This window comes from Salmo salar, chromosome ssa09 (genome assembly GCF_905237065.1).
Source record: "Salmo salar chromosome ssa09, Ssal_v3.1, whole genome shotgun sequence".
NCBI lineage: Eukaryota > Metazoa > Chordata > Actinopteri > Salmoniformes > Salmonidae > Salmo > Salmo salar.
The window spans coordinates 19,780,296-19,794,791 of record NC_059450.1 but is presented as its reverse complement, the minus strand read 5'-3'; the positions used below and the strand labels follow the sequence as shown (position 1 = coordinate 19,794,791).

The 14,496-nt window shown below is 42.9% G+C and overlaps 1 protein-coding gene across 4 annotated transcripts in view; it reads right to left on the bottom strand.

The window, feature by feature from the left end:
- Positions 1–9,178: 9,178 nt before the first annotated feature.
- LOC106610839 (ryanodine receptor 3) overlaps positions 9,179–14,496 on the bottom strand; it is a 162,623-nt gene continuing 157,305 nt past the window's right edge. For all 4 annotated transcript variants that reach the window (XM_045723462.1, XM_045723463.1, XM_045723465.1 and 1 more), the window contains 4 exons: positions 13,220–13,284; positions 13,036–13,136; positions 10,739–10,790; positions 9,179–10,589 (listed from right to left, as the gene is read on the bottom strand). In XM_045723462.1, coding sequence (XP_045579418.1) covers positions 10,494–10,589; positions 10,739–10,790; positions 13,036–13,136; positions 13,220–13,284 — 314 coding nt within the window. In that variant the 3' untranslated portion in view covers positions 9,179–10,493. The remainder of the gene's footprint in view (positions 10,590–10,738; positions 10,791–13,035; positions 13,137–13,219; positions 13,285–14,496) is intronic.

Below are 14,496 nucleotides of genomic sequence, written 5' to 3'. Positions count from 1 at the left end.
GATAATTTACGTGAGATTGAGGGCATCTAGCTTTGATTGTAGGACGGCCGGGGTTTTAAGCATATCCCAGTTTAGGTCACATAACAGTACAAACTCTGAAGATAAATCGGGGTAAATTAATTCACGATATGGTGTCCAGCTGGGGACTGAGGGGGGTCTATAACATGCGGCAACAGTGAGAGACTTATTTCTGGAAAAGTGGATTTTTAAAAGTAGAAGCTCAAACTGTTTGGGAACAGACCTGGATAGCATGACAGAACTTTGCAGTAGATTTCAACTCCACCCCCTTTGGCAGTTCTATCTTGTTGGAAAATGTTGTAGTTGGGGATGAATATTTAAGCCAGGATTCAGACACAGCTAGGACATCAGGGTTGGTGGAGTGTGCTAAAGCAGTGAATAAAACAAACTTAGGGAGGAGGCTTCTGATGTTACCTTGCATGAAACCAAGGCTTTTACGGTTACAGAAGTCAACAAATGATAGCGTCTGGGGAATAGGAGTGGAACTGGGGGCTACAGGGCCTGGGGTAACCTCTACATCACCAGAGGAACAGAGGAGGAGTTGTATAAGGGTACGGCTATAGGCTATAAGAACTGGTCGTCTAGTGCGTTAGGGACAGAGAATAAAAGGAGCAGTTTTCTGGGCGTGGTAGAATAGATTCAAGGCATAATGTACAGACAAGAGTATGGTAGGATGTGAGTACAGTGGAGGTTAACCTAGGCATTGAGTGACGATGAGAAATGTTTAGTCTCTGGAGGGACAAGTTAAGCCAGGTGAGGAGAAGACAAGGCATATTGACAGAGAGAGGCATAAAGCAATCACAGGTGTTGATCAGGAGAGCTAAGACAACAACGGGTAAATGGCAATGAACGGGCAGAGCGGGTTAGTTAGGTACATACAGGACCTGAGTTCGAGGCTGACAGGTAAACAAAATAAGGTACCGTGTTATTGAAACAGTCCAGGGGGCATCAGCTGTGTAGCCGAGTGATCATAGGGTCAAAAGAGCGGCAATAGGTGAGTCAGGGTGATGTTCGGTAGTCACTACTACGCTAGGCGAGCATGGGACACAACGTTCAGAAAAGCTAGCGGGCCGGGGCTAGTTGTTCGACGACATTGTAACAGAATAGCCTGTTGAGACCACATCGGGCGATCACATCGGCAGTCCTGTCGTGATGGATCGGCGGGGCTCCGTGTCGACAATAAAGGGTCCAGGCCAATTGGAAAAGGAGGTATTGTAGCCCTAGAATTAGCTAGTATATGGACCTAGCTCAAGACTAGCTCAAGGCTAGCTGGTGCTTGCTTCGGGACAGAGCTAACAGTAGCCACATGTTTGCAGCTAGCTAGCTGCGATGATCCGGAGGAATGATCCAGAGCGGTAGGAATCCGGTGATATGGTAGAGAGAAGCAGTCTGATATGCTATGGGTTGATATCGCTCTGTGCAGACTGGCAGGTGTTGTCCAAGCTAAGGCTGGCTGATGACGGGGAAAAAAGCCAAGGACCGCTAGCTGTGGCTAACAAAGACTAGTAGCTAGTTAGCTGGCTAGCTCCTGATGGATGTTCCAGTTATAAGGAATAAAAATAGCAGATCCGTACCACATTGGGTGAGGCGGGTTGCCGGAATGTATATTTAATTTGTAGATAGAAAGTTAGATTAAGATATATACTAAAAAGACTGTCTATTTACATGGGATAAGACAAAGACAGACATACACGTCCTACTGCAGCACCATCTTGGTTCAAATTTAACTGGACAAGTCAGTTAAGAACAAATTCTTATTAAACAATGAAGGCCTACCAAAAGGCAAATGGCCTCCTGCGGGGACGGACGGGGGCTGGGATAAAAAAATAAAAAATATCTATCTATCTATCTATCTATCTATATATATATATATATCAATTTAGGACAAAACACACATCATGACAAGAGAGACAACACAACACTACATAAAGAAACAACAACATAGCAAGGCAGCAACACATGACAACACAGCATGGTAGCAACACAACATAACAACAACATGGTAGCAACACAACATGCAACAACATGGTAGGAACACAACATAGTAGCAGCACAAAACATGGTACAAACATTATTGGGCACAGACAACAGCACAGGGCAAGAAGGTAGAGACAACAATACATCACGCAAAGCAGCCACAACTGTCAGTAAGAGTGTCCATGATTGAGTCTTTGAATGAAGAGATTGAGATAAAACTGTCCAGTTTGAGTGTTTGTTGCAACTCGTTCCAGTTGCTAGCTGCAGCGAACTGAATAGACGAGCAACCCAGGGATGTGTGTGCTTTGGGGACTTTACTGGCAGAATGGATGTTGTATTTGGAGGATGACGCCGGAAGCAGATATCTCAGATAGGGGGAGTGAGGCCTAAGAGGGTTTTATAAATAAGCATCAACCAGTGGGTCTTGCGACGGGTATACAGAGATGACCAGTTTACAGAGAAGTATAGTGATGCAGTGATGTGTCCTATAAGGAGTATTGGTGGCAAATCTGATGGCCGAATGGTAAAGAACATCTAGCCGCACGAGAGCACCCTTACCTGCCGATCTATAAATTATGTTTCCGTAATCCAGCATGGATAGGATGGTGATCTGATTCAGGGTTAGTATGGCATCTGGGGTGAAAGAGGAGCGATTGATTAAAATAGAGGAAACCAAGTCAAGATTTAACTTTATCCTGCAGCTTTCATATGTGCTGAGAGAAGGACAGTGTACCGTCTAGCCATACTCCCAAGTACAGTACTTGTATGAGGTGACTAACTCAAGATCTAAACCCTCAGAGATAAACTCAGCAAAAAAAGAAACGTTTCAGGACCCTGTCTGACAAAGACAATTCGTAAAAATCCAAATATCTTCACAGATCTTCATTGCAAAGGGTTTAAACACTGTTTCCCATGCTTGTTCAATGAACCAAAAACAATTAATGAACATGCACCTGTGGAATGGTCGTTAAGACACTAACAGCTTACAGACGGTAGGCAATTAAGGTCACAGTTATGGAAACTTAGGACACTAAAGAGATCTTTCTACTGACTCTGAAAAACACCAAAAGAAAGATGCCCAGGGTCCCTGCTCATCTGCGTGAATGTGCCTTAGGCATGCTGCAAGGAGGCATGAGGACTGCAGATGTGACCAGGGCAATAAATTGCAATGTCTGTACTGTGAGATGCCTAAGACAGCACTATAGGGAGACAGGACAGACAGCTGATCGTCCTTGCAGTGGCAGACCACGTGTAAAACACCTCCACAGGATTGGTACATCCAAACATCACACCTGTGGGACAGGTACAGGATGGCAACAACAACTGCCTGAGTTACACCAGGAACGCACAATCCCTCCATCAGTGCTCAGGCTGTCCGCAATAAGCTGAGAGTGGCTGGACTGAGGGCTTGTAGGCCTGTTGTAAGGCAGATCCTCACCAGACATCACCGGCAACAACGTCGCCTATGGGCACAAACCCACCGTTGCTGGACCAGACAGGACTAGCAAAAAGTGCGCTTCACTGACGAGTCGCGGTTTTGACGAGTCACATTTTTTTGTCTCGAAGGAATGAGCGTTACACCGAGGCCTGTACTCTGGAGCGGAATTGATGTGGACGTGGAGGGTCCGTCATGGTCTGGGGCGGTGTGTCACAGCATCATCGGACTGAGCTTGTTGTCATTGCAGGCAATCTCAATGCTGTGCATTACAGGGAAGACATCCTCCTCCCTCATGTGGTACCCTTCCTGCAGGCTCATCCTGACATGACCCTCCAGCATGACAATGCCACCAGCCATACTACTCATTCTGTGCGTGATTTCCTGTAAAACATGAATGTTAGTGCATTTGCATTGCATTTTAGTCATTTAGCAGACGCTCTTATCCAGAGCGACTTACAGTAGTGAATGCATACATTTCATACATTTTTTCCCCATACTGGTCCCCCGTGGGAATCGAACCCACAACCCTGGTGTTGCAAACACCATGCTCTTACCAACAGAGCCACACGGGACCTAGTGTTCTGCCAAGGCCAGTGAAGAGCCCGAATCTCAATCCTATTGAGCACGTCTGGCACCTGTTGTATCGGAGGGTGACGGCTAGGGCCATTCCCCCCAGAAATGTCCGGAAACTTGCAGGTGCCTTAGTGGAAGAGTGGGGTAACATCTCACAGCAAGAAACGTTAAATCTGGTGCGTCCATGAGGAGGAGATGCACTGCAGTACTTAATGCAGCTGGTGGCCACACCAGATACTGACAATCAATCTAAAGATACAATAAAAAAATGTCACCACCGTAGGCATATCTATTTCTACTTTATGAAAAATTAACAAGATACAGGTATTATATATATATGCTGTGTGTATATATATATATAACACACACAGTGCCTTCGGAATGTATTCAGACCCCTTGACTTTTTCCACATTTTGTTACGTCACAGCCTTATTCTAAAATGTATTAAATTTAAAAAAATCCTCAGCAATCTACACACAATACGGCATAATGACAAAGCGAAAACTAAAATACCTTCTTTATAGAAGTATTCAGACCCTTTGCTATGAGACTTGAAATTGAGCTCAGGTGCATCCTGTTTCCATTGATAATCTTTGAGATTTTTCTACAACTTGGAGTCCACCTGTGGTAAATTCAATTGATTGGACATGATTTGGAAAGGCACACACCTGTCTATATAAGGTCCCACAGTTGACAGTGCATGTTCAAGCAAAAACCAAGCCATGAAATCGAAGGAATTGTCTGTTGAGCTTCGAGACAGGATTGTGTCGAAGCACAGATCTGGGGAAGGGTACAAAGACATGTCTGCAGCATTGAAGGTCCCCAAGAACACATTCTTAAATGGAAGAAGTTTGGAACCCCCAAGACTCTCCCTAGAGCTGGCCGCATGGCCAAACTGAGCAATCGGGAGAGAAGGGCCTTGGTCAGGGAGGTGACCAAGAACCCGATGGTCACTCTGACAGAGCTCTAGAGTTCGTCTGTGGAGATGGGAGAACCTTCCAGAAGGACAACAATCTCTGCAGCAATCCAACAATCAGGCCTTTATGGTAGAGTGGCCAGATGGAAGCCCCTCAGTAAAAGGCACCTGACAGCCGGCTTGGAGTTTGCCAAAAGGCACCTAAAGACTCTCAGATCATGATAAATAAGATTCTCTGGTCTGATGAAACTAAGATTGAACTCTTTGGTCTGAATGCCAAGCGCCACGTCTGGAGGAAACCTAGCACCATCCCTACGGTGAAGCATGGTGGTGGCAGCATCAAGCTGTGAGGGGGGTGGTGTTTTTCAGCGGCACGGACTGGGAGACTAGTCAGGATCGAGGCAAAGATGAAATGAGCAAAGTACATAGACATCCTTGATGAAAACCTTCTCCAGATCTCTCAGAACCTCAGACTGGGGCGAAGGTTCACCTTCCAACAGGACAACAACCCTAAGCCCACAGCCAAGACAATGTAGGAGTGGCTTCAGGACAAGTCTCTGAATGTCCTTGAGTGACCAGCTAGAGCCTGGACCTGAACATCTCTAGAGAAACTTGAAAATAGCTGTGCAGCAACGTTCCCCATCCAACCTGACAGAGCTTGAGAGGATCTGCAGAGAAGAATGAAAGAAACTCCCAAATACAGGTGTGCCAAGCTTGGAGCGTCATACCCAAGACTCAACGCTGTAATTGCTGCCAAAGGTGCTTCAACAAAGTACTGAGTAAAGGGTCTGAATACTTATGTAAATGTGATGTCATTTTTTATTTTATTAGCTAAAGATGTCTATAAAACGTTTTTTGCTTTGTCATTCTAGGGTATTGTTTGTAAATTAATGATGAAAAAAAACAATTTAATCAATTTTAGAATAAGGCTGTAACACAAAAAAGTCAAGGGGTCTGAATACTCTCTGAAGGCACTGTACATTACAAATTTCAAAAGTTATCTTTGCTCTACAAAATTATTAAGTTACCACTTGACAATAATACTCGTAAAGTGGCTTGTAAATATTTTAGTCAATGGGGTCCAGGTCTTGAATAGGAGTGTGGTTAAATTAAGTGGAATATGTCCCTTGAGTGTATGGTCATTGTCCCTTGGTCATCTCGTGTCCGGCCATGCATCTTGCTGAATGACCAGACGGAGCAGAAGGTCAGACACCGGGTGCACTGAGATGTGACAAGAAACATTATAATGGCCCTTGTTAATAGCCTCTTTCTCAGTTCCCATTCTGTTGGAGAAAATGACATGGTCATTTCTGAGTCTTGTTTGTCCAGCATGCATGAGGTGAGGTCACAGGAGATGGGGTTAAAAGGTGTGGGTTGTGTTCTGCTGCTGGCTCATTGGTCAGGCCATCAGCGATGTTACGGAGAGCTGCAGGATCGATTCCCAGCCATGCCTGCCGTAGCATCCATACAGTAGGCTATTCTTAGTTGCAGGTTGAGAAATGGGCTGTGTAGCAGATGCTGTGAATCTTCATGTTCTCTGTGTCATGTTGTGGTGTTGGATGTGGGCGTGAGCTATCTGGGAAACAGTCCATGTTTCATGCCTGAGAAGGTTATACACAACACCAGTGCCAACAGAAAGCCTGGATTTCAAATGGATTACATGTAGATTGTGTGTGACTGGCCTACACTCAATACCCTATAATGTCAAAGAGGAATTATGTTTTTAAGTATTCAACCCCTTTGTAATGGCAAGCCTAAATAAGTTTAGGAGTAAAAATGTGCTTAACAGGTCACCTAATAAATTGTATGGACTCACTCTGTGTGCAATAACAGTGTTTAACATGATTTTTGAATGACTACCTCATCTCTGTACCCCACACATTCAATTATCTTTAAGGTCCCTCAGTCGAGCAGTGAATTTCCAACACAGATTCAACCACAAAGACCAGGGAGGTTTTCCAATATCTTGCAAAGAAGGGCACCTATTGGTAGATGGGTAAAAAAAAAAAAAGCAGACATTGAATATTATTTTAAGCGTGGTGAAGTTATTAATTACACTTTGGATGATGTATCAATACACCCAGTCACTACAAAGATACAGGCGTCCTTCCTACCTCAGTTGCCGGAGAGGAAAGAAACCGATCAGGGATTTCACTGAGGCCAATGGTGACTTTAAAACAGTTAGAGTTTAATGGCTGTAATAGGAAAAACAGAGGATGGATCAACAACAATATTGTAGTTACTCCACAATACTAACTGAAATGACAGAGTGAAAACAACAGAATACAAATATTCCAAAACATACATCCTGTTTACAATAAGGCACTAAAGTAAAACTTCAAAACATGTGGCAAAGAAATTAACTTTATGTCTTGAATACAAAATGTTATGTTTGGGGCAAATCCAACACGTCACTAAGTACCACTCTTCATAGGGTGGTGGCTGCATCATGTTATGTGTATGCTTGTCATCGGAAAGGACTAGGGAGTCTTTTAGGATAAAAATAAATGGAATAGAGTTAAGCACAGGCAAAATCCCTGAGGAAAACCTGGTTAAGTCTGCTTTCCAACAGACACTGGGAGACAAATTCACCTTTCAGCAGAACAATAACCTAAAACACAAGGCCAAATACACTGGGGTTGCTTACCAAGATGACATTGAATGTTCCTGAGTGACCCATTTACAGTTTTAACTTAAATTGGCTTGAAAATCTATGGCAAGACTTGAAAATGGAAATCTAGCAATGACCTCAACGCCATCAAACACCTTTGGGATGAATTGGAACACCGACTGCGAGCAAGGCCTAGTCACCCATCATCATTGCCCGACCTCACTAATGCTCTTGTGGCTGAATCGAAGCAAGTCCCAGCAGCAATCTTCCAACATCTAGTGGAAAGCCTTCCCAGAAGAGCAGGCTGTTATAGCAGCAAAGAGGGGACCAACTTTTGGTCATGCAGTGTATGTAAATTAGATATTTCTGTACTTCGTTTTCAATAAATTTGCCCCCCCCCCCCAAAAAAAAATGGGTTCACCTTGTCATTATGGGGTGTTGTGTGTAGGTTGGTGAGAAAAAATAAAATATTTAATCCATTTTGAATTTAGGCTGTAAAACAACAACATTTGGAATAAGTCAAGAGGTATGCATACTTTCTGTTGTGGACAGCAAAGCCACAGACAGTCATATGTCTTCAAGGTCTCCACTTTTGATCAGTTAATTAAATTGTCTCTCTCAGGACAACTCTGTTTAATTGAGGATTGAGCTTAATAGAAGTGAGTCATTACAGAACTAATGATTCCACCAGAGAGGGGGAGATGAACCCCCCTACCACAGTCCTGTTTTCACGACCATCACTTCACACACACCACATCAACCGCTGCTAGGACCTCAGACTGAGACAATTTAACACAAACAGAGAATTAACATAATGGGTATAATACAATTGTCTCTGGGACTTTAATCGCGTCAATGTTGTTTTACATTAGCCAGAGAGTGGTTTCCTGCTGCTCTCATTATTTCTAATTATGAACATTTTTATAATTCCAGGGATTGTGATAATTCACTTTTCAGTAAGCTTCAGTCAATTTACCTACAATGGTTAAAAAACGTGATCAGATATCCACATGTCAGAGGTGGTTTAGACCAGTTAAAGGGATGGCTGTATGAGCTTCAGAGGGATGTCAGGCATAATACCAACTGACAGTTGGCACCGTGGGTACTAGGGATAAAACTCCCATCGGCCAAGGCAGGGAAACAGCCTGCTGATGTCCTGCATGCCTCCTGCACCCAGGTAGGACTGGACTGACCAACACTATTCAGTAGCTACTAGCTAAAATCAAAAGGTAGGACTGATTATACTACCTTACTGATAATACAAATGTAAATACTAAATGTGGAGGCTGAATGTGGTAAACCTTCAAAGCCACCCTAGCTAACACCTAACAGTCAGGTCTAAACTGTAGGCTATATTTGTCGTTCAAAGAGTGGATAGGTAAAGGAGAGCCAGGCTCAGCTTCACATGCACATTATCTTTTAGGGGAAATTACGCAATGCTTAAAAAAAAAGAAGCTAAATCCCCTGATATGAACTCAGTCACATCGGGAGGTGATTAGGGGTCAGTAAAGGACCAACTGGACAGTGAGATATTACACGCAAGTTTTGCTGTAGTTTGTACTGTAGGCTACATACTTTGTCCTTAACTATAGCAAAAAAAAAGATAGTAAAATCCAACAAGAAACACTGTTTGAAGAGACTCCAGTTATTTCATTGATTTCTTTATTTGTCCTTCAGGGAAATGCACGGTTCAGCAACGCTACTACATACAAATAGCCATACAATAGCAATTTATTTTTTGTTTTAAGGTGTTTAATAAATTCGGACATTTCATATACTAAGACGTGTGTAATTTATACTCGTTTGCAGTTACACTCTTAGAAATAAAAGGTTCTGGATAGAACCAAAAAGGGTTCCATGCTTGCCTCATATATGGCACCCCTTAAGGTTATATATAGAACTGAAATTGGTTCCATATAGAACCCTATATGGAACCCAATGGTTCTATAATCGAACCAATGTTGGGTGAGTGAAGACGAACCCTGGGGTTCTGATCAAAGAACCCTGCAAAAGGGTTCTATATTGAACCTATTAGGTTGCCATACAGTATATGAAGCAAGCAATACAACCCTTTTTGGTTCTATCCAGAACCTTTTTTTTCCTCCAAAGTGTAGATTCTGCAGTTGGCAAAAAACTCAACACTGCTCATCCGTTTTCAAATGAAAAACATAAGCCAGAAACTAATGACTCTGAACAGCTGCTTGTTTCTGGTCCAGGAAAACTACTGCACATCCATTGCAGAAAGAAAAACACATGGTTTTGCATAGCTCCGTTGTAATGTAGATAAGGCACTTCATCAAGTACTTGATTCAGGCATTTTTATCATATAATCAACCTTTCCCCTGGTCAAGTCCTCTATATTCAATACTTCATATCTGAAAGCACATTACTCAAACAACATTTTTTAAACTTTGTTAAATCACATACAGTATGCTCTCTGTATAAATCTGCCCGCCTATCTTTTGGCATAAGTCTCATTTTCAACATTCTTGAAATATTGAAGTAGTCTTCTTGTGCATATTGCAACGGGCCCAGACTCACACGTTGTCCCATAACCCCACACAACCCAGTGTTTCTCAAAAAGACCAATAATTGTGCAATGGTTTGGGGTTATGTGGAGGAAAAGGCAACACGTTGTCAAAAAAAAAGAGAAAAAAATTGTTCAAAACTGAAATCTGTCTGGGCAGGTTGTAATATAGTCACTTTCTTAGAGGTTGGCACTGTACCAAAGGTAACATGTACAGGTACATTTGACGTTGATGTGAAAATGGTTATTCCGTCATATGGAAGATAGCATCTCCCCTCTCCTCTAGTCTCACACATTTAGAGGAGGCAATAGGCGGTGAATGGTTACCAACCGTCATCAGCTAGCTGTTAGGAGGAAGTGGGAGTGTACCTGGAACAGCTCTTTGTAGGACTGTAGTCCTGTCCGTAGGATGACAGCAACCTGTCTGTCAGCTCTATCCAAGCTGGTCCTCATACTGCTTTCTGAAACAGTCTCCAGCAGGGAAAAAGTCCCAGAGCCTCTCCTGGTACATCTTCCACACGTATGACTCCTGGAGGAAGCAGACAGACAAAAAGACTGGTCAATCTATAGCAGCAGATGAGCCGAGCCTAAAAACTGGTGAGTCACAGTTAACTTTGGGTCCTGATATGACAACCTTTTCACAGGACAAAGGGGTCAAAAGAGTGACAAGATCCATACCTGACCTGTGTGTTCCGTCTCATCTTTGTTGATAAGGTACATCAGGAAAAACCTGTCAAGTCAAATAGAGTTCAGATACATGAAAATTACCACTTGATCCACAGTCATGTTTCACTTGCATCATTCAACATCTCAAAGACCAACTGACCTCTTTCACAACTACAAATGGCTATAGCAGGAGGAAATTAAAGTCTCATGCAAGCATAATGTTCTTGATGATCTTAGGACATCCATGTGTCTTATCCTCAACCATCAGAGTACTGAGTCTATGTTCCATTGCACACTAAATCAAAATGTATGATGCATACATAAGATGACGTCACACACCTATTTTCCAACCAACCTAAACAAATGAGCTAATAAGGTTAGCGTTATATCCTCCTCCAGTTGACTGAGTGGGCAGATGAAGACCACATGGCTTACTATTTTCCAGCTAGCTAGCACAGAAACAATAGATGAGCACTGAGCTTATAGAGGGTGGAAGAATGCTGGCTCTGAGGGGCACTATTTGTATTTTTTTTACTGGGGCATAGATACCATCAACTGTTGTGTAAAAGCCATCAATCAGGTGGTTTAATAGTAAACAAGTGGGTAAACAGTGAGGGAAAAAAGTATTTGATCCCCTGCTGAATTTGTACATTTGCCCACTGACAAAGAAATGATCAGTCTATAATTTTAATGGTAGGTTTATTTGAACAGTGAGAGACAGAATAACAACAAAAATATCCAGAAAAACGCATGTCAGAAATGTTGTACATTTATTTTGCATTTTAATAAGGGAAATAAGTATTTGAACCCCTCTCAATCAGAAAGATTTCTGGCTCCCAGGTGTCTTTTATACAGGCAACGAGCTGAGATTAGGAGCACACTCTTAAAGGGAGTGCTCCTAACCGCAGCTTGTTACCTGTATAAAAGACACCTGTCCACAGAAGCAATCAATCAATCAGATTCCAAACTCTCCACCATGGCCAAGACCAAAGAGCTCTCCAAGGATGTCAGGGACAAGATTGTAGACCTACACAAGGCTGGAATGGGCTACAAGACCATTGCCAAGCAGCTTGGTGAGAAGGTGACAACATTTGGTGCGATTATTCGTAAATGGAAGAAACACAAAAGAACTGTCAATATCCCTCGGCCTGGGGCTCCATGCAAGATCTCACCTCGTGGAGTTGCAATGATCATGAGAACGGTGAGGAATCAGCCCAGAACTACACAGGAGGATTTTGTCAATGATCTCAAGGCAGCTGGGACCATAGTCACCAAGAAAACAATTGGTAACACACTACGCCGTGAAGGACTGAAATCCTGCAGCGCCCGCAAGGTCCCCCTGCTCAAAAATACATATACATGCCCGTCTGAAGTTTGCCAATGAACATCTGAATGATTCAGAGGACAACTGGTGAAAGTGTTGTGATCAGATGAGACCAAAATGGAGCTCTTTGGCATCAACTCAACTTGCCGTGTTTGGAGGAGGAGGAATGCTGCCTATGACCCCAAAAACACCATCTCCACCGTCAAACATGGAGGTGGAAACATGTTTTGGGGGTGTTTTTCTGCTAAGGGGACAGGACAACTTCACCACATCAAAGGGACGATAGATGGGGCCATGTACTGTCAAATCTTGGGTGAGAACCTCCTTCCCTCAGCCAGGGCATTGAAAATGGGTCGTGGATGGGTATTCCAGCATGACAATGACCCAAAACACACAGCCAAGGCAACAAAGGAGTGGCTCAAGAAAAAGCACATTAAGGTCCTGGAGTGGCCTAGCCAGTCTCCAGACATTAATCCCATAGAAAATCTGTAGAGGGAGCTGAAGGTTCGAGTTGCCAAACGTCAGCCTCGAAACCTTAAACTTGGAGAAGATCTGCAAAGAGGAGTGGGACAAAATCCCTCCTGAGATGTGTGCAAACCTGGTGGCCAACTACAAGAAACGTCTGACCTCTGTGATTGCCAACAAGGGTTTTGCCACCACGTACAAAGTCATGTTTTGCAGAGGGGTCAAATACTTATTTCCCTCATTAAAATGCAAATCATTTTATAACATTTTTGACATGCGTTTTTCTGGATTTTTTTGTTGTTATTCTGTCTCTCACTGTTCAAATAAACCTACCATTAAAATTATAGACTGATCATTTCTTTGTAAGTGGGCAAACGTACAAAATCAGCAGGGGATCAAATATTATTTTTACCTCACTGTAATTATGCAGGAAGACGAAAGACCTGTCGGCTAATTGATACTTCAGAGATGAAAAAGTCTAGCTTTTAAGTGCTGGGTTACATTCAGTCTAGATACTCACAGGTAGTTGGCCAAGTTGTGCTCTTGTAAGGTGTGTGTTTCAAAGCCGTGAGGCGTCGTGTCAAAGTAGTCATTACCGATGCCACAGATGAAACATTTGGTCTGAGGAGAAAAATAGATTAAACACTCAAACATTGTCATCTGTTGACCTGCACTACAGATGAAAGTAAACCAAAGTCTCTCACCTCCATATCCTCTTTCACTTGCTCCTGTTGGTCTCTCAGCTCTCCAAAAGCATCAATGATCAGACCTACGGCCACACAACCAACAGTGAAGATGTCTCTTTATGGACAGGGCAATTTAACACAATTCTCCTCCCCCCACAGCTTTTTGTATTGCGTGTAAAATATTTAAATGGTTGAACAGCATCTGACTATGGGAAGCAGCATCACTTTAGGCAGTGGTGTAAAGTACTTAGGTAAAAGTACTACTAAAGTAGTTTTTTGGAGTATCTGTACTTTACTATATATATATATATATATATATATAGTACCAGTTAAATGTTTGGACACACCTACTCATTCAAGGGGTTTTCTTTATTTTTTACTATTTTCTACATTGTAGAATAATAATGAAGACATCAAAACAATGAAATAACATATATGGAATCATGTAGTAACCAAAAAAGTGTTAAAAACAAATCAAAATATATTTTAGATTCCACAAAGTATCCACCCTTTGCCTTGATGACAGCTTTGCACACTCTTGGCATTCTCTCAACCAGCTTCACCTGGAATGCTTTTCCAACAGTCTTGAAGGAGTTCCCACATTATGCTGAGGACTTGTTGTCTGCTTTTCCTTCACTCTGCGGTCCAACTTATCCCAAACCACCTCAAATTGGGTTGCGGTCGGGGGATTGTGGAGGCCAGGTCATCTGATGCAGCATTCCATCACTCTCCTTCTTGGTCAAATAGCCCTTACACAGCCTGGTGGTGTGTTGGGTCATTGTCAAATTATAGTCCCACTAAGCGCAAACCAGATGGGATGGCATATCGCTGCAGAATGCTGTGGTAGCCATGCTGGTTAAGTGTGCCTTGAATTCTAAATAAATCACCGACAGTGTCACCAGCAAAGCACCCCCACACCATCACACCTCCTCCTCCATGCTTCACGGTGGGAACCACACATGCGGAGATCATCCGTTCACCAACTCTGCATCTCACAAAGACACGGCGGTTGGAACCAAAAATCTCAAATTTGGACACATCAGACCAAAGGACATGTTTCCACCGGTATAATGTTCATTGCTCATGTTTCTTGGCCCAAGCAAGTCTTTTCTTCTGATTGGTGTCCTTTAGTAGTGGTTTCTTTGCAGCAATTTGACCATGAAGGCCATGATTCACGCAGTCTCCTCTGAACAGTGGATGTTGAGATGTGTTTGTTACATGAACTCTGTGAAGCATTTATTTGGGCTGCAATTTCTGAGGCTGGTAACTAATGAACTAATCCTCTGCAGCAGAGG